The following is a 15,166-nucleotide window of genomic DNA, read 5'->3' on the forward strand; positions in this document are numbered from 1 at the left end:
GGGTGGAGATAACAATACAATGTTTAGAGTTTTAATGCTGGATGATGCTGTGGTGGTGGTTGGGAGTAAGATGGCAAAAGGGGTATAAATATTTGTGATGGTCTACATTTCTAGTTTGTATTGCATTCTCCATGAAATAAAAAATATTACTCACAGTACTATGGAATGTAATTAAGTTGTTGCTGCCATTGAGGTCTATCTGTGTCTGGTTCGCTATGTTAGCTAGTTCTTGCTGAAGTCGCTCCATTATCCCCGAATCAAAGAAATCTGTGGCTCTCACTGGAAGAAAAATTAAGGTATATGCTTAGCAAAAAATCAAAGAAAGTTCATATTTAAACTGACAATGACAAGTACAGCCATGCAGATGGTATTCACTCAAACGTTTTTCCAAATCTGGAGTTAAATTTAAAACCTATATTTTTTACAGAGACAGATGCAAACAGGAGTAGCGACAAGATTTTCAGGATGGTCACTTTGGTGGACCATTTTGGATGTGTGAGCTGCACCAATTTTTTTATCTAGGACAAACCAGACTATGGGATGAAAGTGTGTGTCAAGTTTCATTGCAATCCTCCAAGTACAGTGTAGTTTAGGAGGAGTACTGACATTGTTCTTATCGACTGATGGACAACAGAAAACAGACCATCCCAAAAGCTCTTCTGGTCTATGACCTGTAAAGTGCAAAATCCTTAAAACATGATTAAATTTTTTTGGCACAAGCTACATTCCCTTAAAACATCCCAGATTTCCTCAGCTGGTATGTCCTCGTACCGTTTTTTTCAAGCAGTTAATGTAAAACTACTGTCTTCTGCCTAGCATTGGAAATTCAAGTCCACTCTTTTTGTAATCTATTTGATAAAGTGCTGCATTTTGGGAGAGTCATCGTTAGAAATGACGTGTTCCAAATCAAGTTTTTAACTTTCATTAATGTAAAAGCTGTAACCTTATTGGTGGATCAAAAAGTTAACAGGACATGATTTCACAACAGGCTTCTTCAGATCTCCATTATGTCCGAGAGCTTCGCTTTAATTACACTATTTTCATGATTTTTCCCTTGCAATCACTGCTTTCTTATGGATCACATTATCACAAATGTTTGGTGAAATGTTTGGTAAAAATGTATACAATTAATTATTCATTTCATGAACCTTTTCATCCTGAAATCATAATCAAGACTATACATGTACACTGCATTATCAAAAGTGTACAAGTTACATATATTTCTCTTAAGTATATAAATAAGTATAAAAAAATACTACGTGTAATTTATTGTCATCTACTGCAATGCTATTGAAAACTGACTAAAAAGTGGACAGACGTAAAGTAATAGAAATAATCTATTGGACTTAACATTTATGATATATGGAAATATAAGTAATACCTGCTGGCCTGTTTGAGTGGTAAAACAAGAGTGCCATTAATGGCATCTTACACACCCTCCCCTTGTTTAAAATGCTCTATAGAGACAACTAAAATTTGTATGCAGAAACTGTTTTTTTTTTTCTTTCAGTCATAGTGACTTTTACCTATGACCACCAAATCAATAGGCTTCTTTCTTACCCTAAGTACAAGTCATCTATACTGTTTGGTTCAGGTTTTACATGCAGATCTAATGTTACTGTATGGAAATCATTTTTCGTCTTCAGTTGCAGTGACCTTGATCTTTGACCTTTTGATCCTAAAATCAACAGGCATCTTCCTTGCCCCATGACCCAGGTATGTGAAGCAGAACTAATTTTATTTCATAAAAAACATTGTATTCTGTCAGCAACCGTGAACTTGACCTTTGACCTCTATATTCCAAAATTAATAAGGGTCTTCCTTACCCCAAGTGCACAGATTCTACAAAGTTTGGAAACTGCAGATAGTGGAGAAATTGAGTTCTGGTGCAGAAACTATTTTTCTTTTTTTAGTTCCTATGATCTTGACCTTTGGGTGTTTTACCCTGAAATTAATATGTAGACTATCTTCTCCATGTGCAAAAGCATCCACAAAGCTTGATAACTGTAGACTGCCTGGAAACCAATTTTATTCTTTCAGTCACAGTGACACTGACCACCAAGCTATGACCATGGAATCAAGAGGGTTCTTCCTTACCCCAAGTGTAAGCCATGCACAAAATCTAGGACTGCTCTGGTTGCCTAGTGGTTAGAGCATCTGCCTTGGATGCGGGAGGTCGCTGGTTCGAGCCACAACCTCATTCATACCAAAGACTTATAAAAATGGTACTAACAGTTGCCTCGCTAAGCACTCAGCATTAACAGGCTATTGTTAGTATTGGTCGGCCCGGTCTCGGGATAGTGTGACTGGTGGGACATCATGCTACATGTCTGCAGCATGATGCCCCAGTGCTAGACATCACTATAAACTATACTGCCTGAAAAATTTTGAAAGCTATATAATAAATCCAAATCACACACACACACACACACACACACACACACACACACACACAATCTAGTTAGTTTAGATGGCAGCCAAGGAAAATTATTGCGACAAAACAAAATTGGTAACAAACAGATGGATAGTTGGAAGACATCATTAAATGATCTACCTTATGGTACATATTAATAATGATCAACCTTTGTAAAACAATATGACATTCAACCATAGTAAACTGATATGACACTTATTTTCTCATTTTCTTCACAGTCAATATATCAATGTATTGTCAGTTTGAAAGTGAAGCCTGGATGTTTTGCAGTGTAATACTTGATCTGGTAACAGACTGACCAATGTATTGGCACTTTGAAACTAGAGTAGTCTTCCTTTCTCAGCGCATTACTAAATCTGACAACAGACTGACAATTATTAACAGTGCTTTGTCAATCTGAAACCAGACTAAAGTCCATTTTTCTCTCTGCGCATTACTAGATCTGACAAAAAACTGACAATTATTAAAAGTCAAACCAGTACATTAAGTTTGGTATCAGCAGGCAGGTAACTGATTCAAAGAGATCCGAGAAATGAGCTATTTAAAAAAAAACCTGCATGTGCAGTTGTTTTAGCAGGTGAGGAGAGGCTGAATTTTCCTGGCAACTCTGTCACTTTATTCAGGAGGCCAGTAATCCATAATGTTTCCCACTGGAGAAGAGAAATAAGTCTGCACTCAGATATCCATACTTTCTGAAAGACTGCTGGGATGCTGAGCATGACGGGGTGGGGTGGGGGGTGAATTTAAATGTGGAGTTTTCCACTATGATGACACCAGCTTAGAAAATTCCAAGTAACAAAACAGATCTGAGAACTTGGTGCCCCCTTGCCTTCTGAGGAAAATGATATCTGCAAGATGTATGAAGAAATCTGAACACCCTTTCCTATTTGAATTTTCTGCCATGATTGAGAAGTCTCCTAACATATGGAATCGGGTCACAATTAATACTTCCAGCTTCCAGTTCAGTACCCACGAATGTAGTTCTAGTCTATTTTTAGAACATTTTTTCCTCTCTCATTTTGGTGGTGATAGTTTTATTTATGCATTTTTGGTAGGGATTTAAAGGTAACTCTTTATTCTTGATAATATAAGCTCAGGGTGTTGTTGTCTTGTGTATTTCGGCAAAAGTGCACAGTCAGTAATAAAGCCTTGGTGATGATCTGGAAGTGAAATCTGTGTTCTGTTTACATGCTGCTATGTTGACAGTTGAGCATCTCAAAAAAGAGCAGGTCAACCTTTGACAAGAACTTCACCGTGAAGTCATCTTTGAAGGTATTTTAGATTAACATATGATTTGCATTGATTGTCACACAGTGGAAAGGTCAGTACTGAGAAACAAATGTAGAGAACATATAGTAAAATTAATTGTGTTCTATGTCCTCTCATATTACGCCTGGTGAGCCCCCCCCCCATGTGTATTTCTTATTGCAATGGTTTAAAATTAAGATGGGCAGGTCATTTTTTTCCTTCCTTTTAAACATTATATTTAATGTAATTTGTTTTGATTTTTTTTGACATGGGGGAAAAAAGTGCTAGGGTCAGCAATGAGAAACATGGATGGTTGGCTGACTGGAAACACATATTTTCATACGCAATAGTCAATATGGACTCTATGTTATAATTTGAACTCCATCTAATTAAAAAGTGCTGATATTTGTGATGAATTCCATTTCATTTTAAATTGTGAACTTTAAAATTTAGACTACCTAACACATTTATAAGTAAGTTAAAATACGAACAAACCCATTTTTGCCAAGCCCTCTTTAAATAAAAGTAGAAGTAAAACACTTTAACACTGTTTAATCTAGTGTGTGGACAGATGTACAATTGGACATGGACATGCAATCAAAGTGTGTATTTGTGTTTCTGAATGTGAAAAGGGATTTTTAAGATAGCTATAAAAAAAAATCAGTCATATCGCTACAATGTCTGCAGTGTGACAGTTTAAAGTGATGTCTAGCATTGGGGCATCATGCCGAATACATGTAGCATGTCCCACCCAGTCACATTATCCTGATACCAGGCTGACCAGTCCTAACACTAACCTCTTAATGCTGAGCGACTAAGCAGCTGTAAGTACCATTTGTAAAAGTCTTTGGTATGACTTGGCCAGGGTTGAAAACCATGACCCCACCCCATCTGAGGTGGATGCTCTAATCACAAGGCCACTGGATCAGTCAAGGAAACAAAGCGATCCACCGAGGTGGAATTAACATTAACTTTAGGATCTTGGAACAGGCACTGATATAATGCTTCCTTTCCACTTCTACAAACCCTTTTTCAAATCATGGTTCTCTCAAGGGTAACTCATTGCTTATTTAAGATCAGTGGTTCTGCCAGGATTTCTGGTTGACTCCATACAAAAGAGAAGCTTTAAAACTACCACAGAGTCAATAAGAGTACCACTGTAAAACTTCCACTGAGTCAATGAGAGTGCCACACCATAAAACTTCCACAAAGTCAATGAGAGTACTACACTATAAAACTTCCACTAAGTCAATGAGAGTACCATACTGTAAAACTTCCACTGAATCAATAAGAATATCATACTGTCAAACTTCCACTGAGTCAATAAGAGTACCATACTGTAAATCTTCCACTGAGTCAAGAGTACCATACTGTAAAACTTTCACTGAGTCAATAAGAGTACCATACTGTAAAACTTTCACTGAGTCAATGAGAGTGCTATACCATAAAACTTCCACTGAGTCCATGAGAGTTCTACACTATAAAACTTCCACTAAGTCAAGGAGAGTACCATACCATAAAACTTCCATCGAGTAAATAAGAGTACCATACTGTAAACTTCCACTAAGTCAATAAGAGTATCAGACTGTAAAACTTCCACTGAGTCAATAAGAGTACCATACTGTAAAACTTCCATTGAATCAATGAGAGTGCTACACTGTAAAACATCACTTAGTCAATGAGAGTACCACATTGAAAAACTTACACTTAGTCAATGAGAGTACCACACTGTAAATTTCTGCTGAACTTGTTACACTTAAGATTATACAGCAACTCATTTTTCCCCCAATGCTTAAGTATCATAAATTTGTGATACCTTCTGTCTCTCAGTCTGTAACTATTTCTAGAATGCAAGGTGGAAATTAAGTAAACTTGGTGCACTCATTTTTTCATGTGGTGACCATCTGCATGAAGGGAAAAACTTTTGGCCCCATCCTACTGGAAATTTTGTGAGGGAGTCAAAGATCAAATTTACAATTACTCAACTACAGCATTAAATGATACTTAAAGAGAACACATATGATGTGCATAGGATTTTGGGTCATGCCCCCTGCCCTGGGTCAAGGGGGCCAGATCAGGTCAAGTGTTTAGGCAGGATTTCAAAATTTTCAAAAGGCCCCTGACTTTTCTCAAAAGAACACCAAAGCAAAAGTCTGTGTCTGTTTACTCAAAGTGTGCATAATACCCAACAAACTTGCACAAGAATAAAACAATGGTCAAATTTCAAGTAACAAGTGACTGACATTTGTGTGTACACATTTTGTTGGGAGATGTTTTTAGCCTAGGGAGGGGATCTGGACACTCTTGATCCCCCCTCCCAATCTGGCCCTGATCAAGATCAGTGGTGGGGTGGTATGCAATGACACTGTGTTGAACAGTCCTCTATGAAAATAACTGAATTTTGTGTCCAGAAATCATTCTTTTAATCTGAGTGACAATGACTTTTCACCTTTGAATCCAAATAAACAGACTTCTTCCTTACGCAATGTGCAAGCCAGCAAGTTATAGCGTAGCATACAAAATGGTAACAGACATATGGCTTGATTGCCAATATGATAACGTAATAAGTACTGTATTATGACAGATATAAAAAAAACGCACAAGGACATGCCATGGTTAACCATAAAAAAGCACCACTGAAGTCCTGGTGCTTACAAAAGTGTTATGATAAAGTAACTAAAACATATCTGGGATATACAGATCCCAGCTCCCACCTGACAGAAATGTATGAAAGTCATTTTATTTTAATGCTTTCTTTGTGTTAAACTTTAGAAATTAAAAACTCAGCAGAAACATATATTTTCTTTTGGTGAAAGGGTCTAGGGTTTATAGAATCTGAAAAGCTTTTATGTCTTTACTTTTTGTCTGAATTCCATTTCTAACTGAGCTTTGAGCCTATAAAGATTTGTGTACGACTTTTTCACATGAAAAATGTTCACTGTGCTATGTAAGCAATCATATGTATGTATTAATGTATGCATGTATGTACGTATGTATGTAAGTATGTATGTATGTATATATGCATGTAATCATGTATGTATGTATGTATGTATGTATGTATGTATGTATGTATAGGGTATAACAGCAGTACAAATCTGGCTATACAGTGCTGAAGAAGTTGCATACAATTTGTATGTAGTAACTACATTCTTAAAAACTCCAAGACCGCCCCACCTGGAACATCATCATGAGATGCTCTCCAGAGCAAAATAGTTGGTCTTGACTGATCACCTTGCACTGCATGCAAGTCAGTACAATGATCCTATTCTTCTACATCCCCAAGCCTGCATTGGGATTTCAAATGGAATGATCCTATGATTGGGTACACCATAAATTACAACATTTATTATCCTTAAATCTGAAATAATCTTTAATTTAAGCAAGTTAGCAACATCAAATTGTAGCAAATGACTGATTAACACAAATATGAATTTTATACAGTAACTTACTCTACCTAATGAAGCAAAATGTGCCTGCATGTTGTGTTATGCCAACCTTAACAAAATGTCCTAAGATTGTTTCATTCCAGCATGCTGTATTATTATAAATATCATTACATGAATGGCTGCCAACCATGTTGTTGTTGTTGTAGGGTTTAACGCCATTTTTCAGCACACGATAGGCTATTCATGGCGGCCAGTATTAATGGTGGAGGAAGAACCCAGGAAAAACCCCAGAAAGTACCACCGACCCACGAGAAGCTACTGGCAGGCTTTCCCACATACCCACGTTGGCTGAATCCGAGACTCGAACCCACGTAGACAGAGGTGAGATGGCAGTGATCTGTAACGGAGAGCGCTTTAGACGACTCAGGGCCCCCTGCCAACAATGAGAGGATGTTTAATTCAAACAAGTTACAGACAGAAAGATCAATTTGAGAATTTCTTTAGAATAAGAGCCACAAGTCCATCTGTGCACTTCTTGATATTATGGCTATAATATACCATATATACTTACTAATAAGTCTGATCCAAGTGCAAACAGCACAGATCCAGGTTTGCTGTCACATAATGTGCTGGCAGCCCTGGGTCTACGTATTTTGTGTGAAGTAATCAGGAAAACACAGATCTTGATATGCTGGTGAATTATGCAGTGGCAGATCAGGGTCTATGCTGCATGCAGCTGGATTTGAAATGTGGGTGACTATATACAGTAACACTGCATTAGTCAAATTCTGGCTAATGCTATCTCCAATTTCCAAAACTTTCATAGGTGTCCATCCAAGTAGTATCATGTATCAGTAATTCTAGCATACTTGTGTTGTCATCAAAATAACTTGCTTCCTATATTCATAACAAAAATCATGCTTGTTACAATATACTTATTTACAGTATATGAAAATAATTATATCTTTTTGTCTACCTCAGCAGCAAAATAAAATGAATTTTCCTACACACACACTTTGTCTTTAATGGATCTTGACATCTACTGTATATACCCACTTCTAAGTCAAGCCCAACTGCAAAATGCACTGACCCAGATCTTGGTCAGTGCAGTTTGTTAGGCATAATTAGTAGAACAAACAACAAAAGACCCTGATCTGCAGGCACATTATGCTACAGCAATTCAGAATCTTTGTTGTGTGCAGTTTGACTTGATGTATAAGCAAGTACATACAGTAACCAAAGCAAAAAGTAAATGCCTTATCTTCCTTCAGTCTCACTGATCTAGACCCTTAATGTAATAACTGCAAAATCAAAGTTTGATCTTGGTTTGTGGTGCAGGACTTGAGTTGTAACTTGGTGGAAACCATTTACCTTCTTCACTCAGACAATGACCTGAGGTAAAGGGTTAAAATAAACAGGTGTCTTTCTTTTGTCAACTAAAAGCTGCCCAAAATTTGGTTGAGAAAAAAAGATGTAAAGAACTCAAGATATGCAGAAAAATATTCCTTCTTAAAGTCACTGTGTGACTTTGGCCTTTAACCTTTTGACCCCCAAATTAACAGATGTCTTTCTAATCTCCAATGTCTGAACAAAGCATCTTCAGATCTAGTTAATTTGTCAAAAGAGTTTTCCTTCTTTCAGTTCATGCCACCCTGTCTTTTGACCTTTCAAATCAGAAAGTGTCTTCCTTGTCCTCAATGCAAGATACTTTATGTCATGGTAATTGTAGACAGTGGAGAACTTTAATTACTGACCAGAAACAAAACAGGAAACAGACAGATGGACATTGTAACACAGTAAACTTCACCTAAAGGTGGGCAAATAAAAATGTACCATGTGCACTATCAGTAGCCACACTAAAAATATAGTTTATTATCCTGTAAACACACAAGCTGAATCAGTAGCCACACTAAAAATATAGCTTTTTGTCCTGTAAACACCAAGCTGAATCAGTAGCCACACTAAAATATAGCTTTTTGTCCTGTAAACACCAACCTGAATCAGTAGCCACACCAAAAATATAGTTTATTATCCTGTAAACACCATGCTGAATCAGTAGCCACACTAAAAATATAGTTTATTATCCTGTAAACAATATGCTGAATCAGTAGCCACACTAAAAATATAGTTTATTATCCTGTAAACACACAAGCTGAATCAGTAGTCACACCAAAAATATAGTTTATTATCCTGTAAACAATATGCTGAATCAGTAGCCACACCAAAAATATAGTTTATTATCCTGTAAACAATATGCTGAATCAGTAGCCACACCAAAAATATAGTTTATTATCCTGTAAACACCAACCTGAATCAGTAGCCACACTAAAAATATAGTTTATTATCCTGTAAACACCAACCTGAATCAGTAGCCACACTAAAAATATAGTTTATTATCCTGTAAACACCAAGCTGAATCAGTAGCCACACTAAAAATAGAGGTTTTTCTCCTGTAAATACCAAGACAGAGGCTATGATGTTCATTTTAGCACTTGTGCACTCCAGCCCCAACAGAGTGAAAGATATTTTCCCTCAAGCCAAAAGAAGAAAAAAAAGGGCAAAGATCCACCACCATCAACAAAAATAACATCTTATGGAGGCTTAATTCAGGCACACTCAGGGCTATTATAGCCGTAATGGTGCATCACCATATATCTGAGTGCCATAGCTATTGTTACATATTATGGAGGCACTAGAGCAAACTCAGAAAGATTATAACAGAGTAGTGTAGGCAACTTTTATCTTCGGTATGCCATGTCCGCCAAACTGTGTGCCCATTGAGAGCTTCCTGAAAGTTGAGTTGGGGCTACCTTATACTGAAGTCAGATACCTAGATGGGCTACTTATAATACAAGATAATGATTCATTCTTTATTTCTTCAAAACATGCCAACTAAATTTGTTACAAATGATACTAGATATTCTATAGCTAACAGTGAGCCATTCTTTGATGTGACAAGGTTTTCTGACTGTTTTTTTTTTCTACTTTAAAACAGATGGTTCATATACTATGATACAAGTTACGGCTTTGCATGATAACTTATTAGGTCACACAGTTGTGGAGCTTTCAGTTGTATTGGACACAGAATGTCAGAGAACTCTGTTGTCTAGACAACCAGCAATAACAATAACTGGTTCACTGACTGTGAATGACATATGATTACTTTCTATGGTATTGGTTAGATCACCTCAGTAAGCAGTAATCGCACCAACTAACAAATCTTTCCACTGTTGGTTCATTAGCTTGCTTTTGATGTTATGGGAGGCAGTCTGATCCAATACAGTTTATGGTATCCAGTATCATCAGCTTGTTCATGGACAAGAAATGATGACTTGGCATGATCTAATCAGTTATAACATCCTTTAATATGGTGTGATATATCAAGATACAGCCATATTTTTTACATGTAGCTATGCTAATCTATGAGCACTCCTTCATTATCAAATAGCAGTTTGGGTACGTTACCACTGACAGAGAATTGTGTTATATATGAGTCCATGACATACTGAGAACAGCATTAATATATAGAATCGCGGCATAGTGGGCACCATGAAATTTTGTTACATAATGGTTTTTTTACGAAAGGAAATGAAGATATTAGACTAAGTCTTCTTTCAATCATTAATTTTTATACATTGGTATGATTTTGGTCATGAGGTCCATTGTAGTACCATGTTATATCAGGAATTGCATTATAACAAGATGTTTTATTATAGAGAAAAACTGTAAATGCTAGGGTACTGAGATACAAGGTAATGCACTATTACTAATGTAATAACCCTGAGTGTCCCCAAGAGCCTTTATAAAATGTGTGTGAGTGTGTGTGATATGGATTTTAATGACGCTTTAACAGTTTTTCAGTCATATCACTATGGCATCAGCAGTGTGATGGTTACTCCAGGTATAATTGGAGTATCTTAACCTTGTAAAGCTGGTGCAAGTAAGACTGGCCTAATAACTGTCTCACAACAAGCAAACAAAACCATATATACTCACTTATAAGTTGCATCCAACTGAATAGAACACAGACCTAATCTGCCATTTCACAATGTGCTGTCAGATCAGGTCTGTTTTTTGTTCTACTGATTATTCGTAACAAGCTGAATAGATCCAGACAGCTGGCACATTATTCGATGGCAAATTTGGGTCCATGCAGTTTGCAGCTGGATTTGACTTGTACACATGGTATGTAAATGAGTATGATTTTATATTATACCTGATAATAAAACCTCCTCATTGTTTTACACCATTTTTGCAAATATTTACTGAAGATAAACTAGTTTTATCTGACAACAGTCCCACCTCTACATTTTGTAATAAATTTATTAGACTGACTCCCTAAACTACTGTAAACTGGGTTAAAGTTCATTGCCCTATCTTACAATGCTCTCTGCAGAATGCAGAGTTGTCTGCAAATGCTTGCTGATCTAACAGCTGTTGATACATGTACCAACTAACCACCTGAGGTCAATACACCACATGTCAGCATCAGTGTACTGACCTATATCACAATGACCTCTAGCACAGACAGGCTATTGTATATACCCTATGTACAAGTTCCAATGTGTAACTGCAAACCATATAAATACTGATCTGTTGTTACATCATGCGCTGGCAGATTAGGGTCTATATTGTCTGATATATTATTTACTGCTTGCATGCATATACGGTACCTTATCATTGGATTCTTCCATAGGATTTTGCAACATCAAAAGACAAGGTACAAGCAACAGCTTTAACTGAATATTCTAATCATGAGATCTTACAAGGCAAGGTATTTGCTGGACCACAAAAATGTGCAGCTAGGAAGCACATTAATGCAGTGCAATCTCATAGTTTGCCGTGAAGACAGAGACAGATGCTACCATAGAACTGATCAGATGAAGCAAGTAGACCCTGACCAATATAACTCCCCCCATATACATATATTAACTTACATTGTTAGGTAAAATAAGATAAATCACATATTTGTAAGAATATATTTCTTCATATCTCTCTTACCTAAATAAGAATATTTCTCATTGCTCACAAAATTTACAAAAGATTTCTGCCATGTTTATTACATTGAAAGAGTCCACAGGGTTTACAAGAAAAGTGACAAGAGCTACAGCAGGAGCGCAAATGTTAAATACATAAAGCCATGAGTGCAGTGACAAGTCAATTAAGACTGATTATGATATACAATGTGCTTGTTTAACAATTATCTTTCATAAATCATTACCCTCCTTGATATAATATCACAATGGCTTTTGCCCTTTCTAACAACTAGGAAATTGCCCTTCCCATTAATTGGAAGGAGTAGGTGTGTGTAATTTGGGTAGCTTTAATAATTTTCCAGTCATATCACTATGATGTCTGCAGTGTGGCAGTTGACAGTGATGTCTAGCACTAAGGCTTCATGGTGCAGACATATAAGCATGATGCCCCATCCAGTCACATTATCCTGATGCATGATGTCCCACCCAGTCACATTATCCTGATGCATGATGTCCCACCCAGTCACATTATCCTGATGCATGATGTCCCACCCAGTCACATTATCCTGATGCATGATGCCCCACCCAGTCAAATTATCCTGATGCATGATGCCCCACCCAGTCACATTATCTTGATGCATGATGTCCCACCCAGTCATATTATCCTGATGCATGATGTCCCACCCAGTCACATTATCCTGATGCATGATGTCCCACCCAGTCACATTATCCTGACACCAGGCCAACCAATCCTAACACCAACTTCTTAATGCTGAGTGCCAAGTGAGGAAGCGTAACAAGTACCATATTTATAAGTCTCTGGTATGACATGGCCAGGATTTGAACCAGCGACCTCCCATATCTGAGTTAGATGCTCTAACCCAGCAGTTTTGGGATGAGTAAAACCATTATATAATCACACTTTGAAATATCCTATGATTGACATCTGTTTGCTCACAGTATGCATCTGTCAAAACCTTTGATCTATCATGTCACATCCAGCAAATACAGCGTCCGAGTCCTAGATGGCAGACATTTATTAGGAAAGTCAGATTGATGCTTTAATGCTTGGTTGAACTGCCTCTTGAAAGTAAAGAGCCATATTTTTCTTTCTCAATCTAGAGTATCAAGCCTGTTTATTGCAGCAGAGTTGCAATGTAAATGCAAAGGACTATGTTCAGGATATGGATACACATCATTGCTTACACAGAAATAGATATGCTACACTGACTCATAAACAAGAAATAATATTTTCACCACCTGCACCATGGATCACTGCTATCTCACCTCTATCTGCGTGGGTTCGAGTCTAGGATTCGGCCAATGTGGGTATGTGAGAAAGCTTGCCAGTAGCTTCTCATGGGTCGGTGGTTCTTTCCCGGGTTTTCCAGGGTTCTTCCTCCACATTAATACTGACCACCATGCATAGCCTATCGTGTGCTGAAACGTGGCATTAAACCCAACATCAACCACAACAACCACCTGCACCATGAAAACCTTATATGAAACATGATGTAAGAGTTCGATTTAAGTCACCACTAATGTGTGACATCAATAGCGGTATGGAGATAGTACCACATCTAGCCACTTATAGGTTGGGTTCAACTGCAAGAACAACACTGAGCCTGATCTACCATCTCATCATGCACTAGCAGATCAGGGTCTATTCTGTTTGTTCTGATTATTCTTATCCAACAGCATTAACCCAGATCTGCTAGCAGCTGGACCCAATTTATAAGTGAGCATATATGGCATATAGCCATGTATAACAATGCAAAGAGCAGTTCCAGGTCCTACATTACATCAGGGGTCTCAAACATGCGGCCTGCAGTCTACATGTGGCCTGTTGAGTTATTTCCTGCGGCCTGCAATGACAACTGGAATTTATACAATTAATATTGCAATATTTATTTACATCCAGCCACTTTTGACAAAAATTCAATTATTACATTGTTTACTTCTTATTTTCAATATTTCAACCAGCCACCTTTTCATTGAGCCACTTTCACTGTATGAAATGGTTTCAGTGGTGTGGCCCGGGGCCAATGTACTAGTCCTCATGGGTCCCTCATGGTGAATTCAATTTCAGACACCTGCATTAAAAAGTGTCCTGTCTGAATTTTAGGGTATAAATTCTTTGCTTCAAAATAAAAGTACAGCAATTCTAGAACCTAATCGACTGAAAATAACATCACTGCAGATATAGGTCACAGCTGTTTGCAGTTCATGTGAATTCTACACAACATGATAAACACAGTATCCTAACTTTTACAAACACTGTAACACAAGAATTCTCCCATGATTACTGACTAATCCATCTCCAATTTTTATAAAATTACGTGTAATTTTGATATAAAAATGCTTTTTCTGATAATCAGTCTTCTTAAAAGAATGACATGAATAGAATTTGTACTGAAGACGAAGCTAGAAAAATACTATATGAAGCCTAACCTCAAGCCAAGCAAAACATTTTCTTCCACATACATTTGAAGGTGTGTACTGAGAATGAACCAATATGAAATTCTGCTGAATGAAGTCTTGCTTGTTTCACTTGTATGTAAATAATCAAAAACCTTGGCACAGAGAGTTAAGCAACAAAAATCAATGATGTTATTACAATGAGAGTTTACTTTTTATGACTGTTAAGGTCAGTGAAAAACCTGAATGCACACATGAAATTGCATGACCATACATGCAACTGAGCTACAACTGATAAAAAGTAGTGTACTTTGTCAAAGCAATCATAATCACATTTTTTTATATATCTGACAACAATATTAAGGCAAGGGTGGGTTGAGGTGGGGTGCAGACAGAGAGAACATTATAGAATAAGCTTTTCCTATGTAACACAATAAATGACCCCCCTCCCCATTTGATTACACAGCAAATGACCTATTGTACATTAAAACAATTCAATCAACGGCAGCACTAAAGTCTTTTATTATCGGGGAAAAAATGTGAATGTATCTCAAAAACCACTTGCTTTCTTTTATTTTTAAACTGATCTATGGAAGCCTAAACCTGACCTACTTTCAAAGTGACTGTCAGCTTTTTTCCACTAAACACAATCTTAATTTTATAATTTTTCAACATTTTGAATCCAACTGAGAAAAATAAAAGTA

At 37.1% G+C, this 15,166-nt stretch overlaps 1 protein-coding gene across 1 annotated transcript in view; it reads right to left on the minus strand.

The window, feature by feature from the left end:
* The window catches only part of LOC149786871 (zinc finger protein aebp2-like), a 192,703-nt gene that overhangs the window by 56,169 nt on the left and 121,368 nt on the right, over positions 1–15,166 (minus strand). Inside the window, exon 4 of the mRNA XM_089977380.1 lies at positions 155–279. Coding sequence (XP_089833506.1) covers positions 155–279 — 125 coding nt within the window. The remainder of the gene's footprint in view (positions 1–154; positions 280–15,166) is intronic.

This window comes from Sinohyriopsis cumingii, chromosome 12, assembly GCF_028554795.1.
Source record: "Sinohyriopsis cumingii isolate HCF-2022 chromosome 12, ASM2855479v2, whole genome shotgun sequence".
NCBI classification, from domain to species: Eukaryota; Metazoa; Mollusca; class Bivalvia; order Unionida; family Unionidae; genus Sinohyriopsis; species Sinohyriopsis cumingii.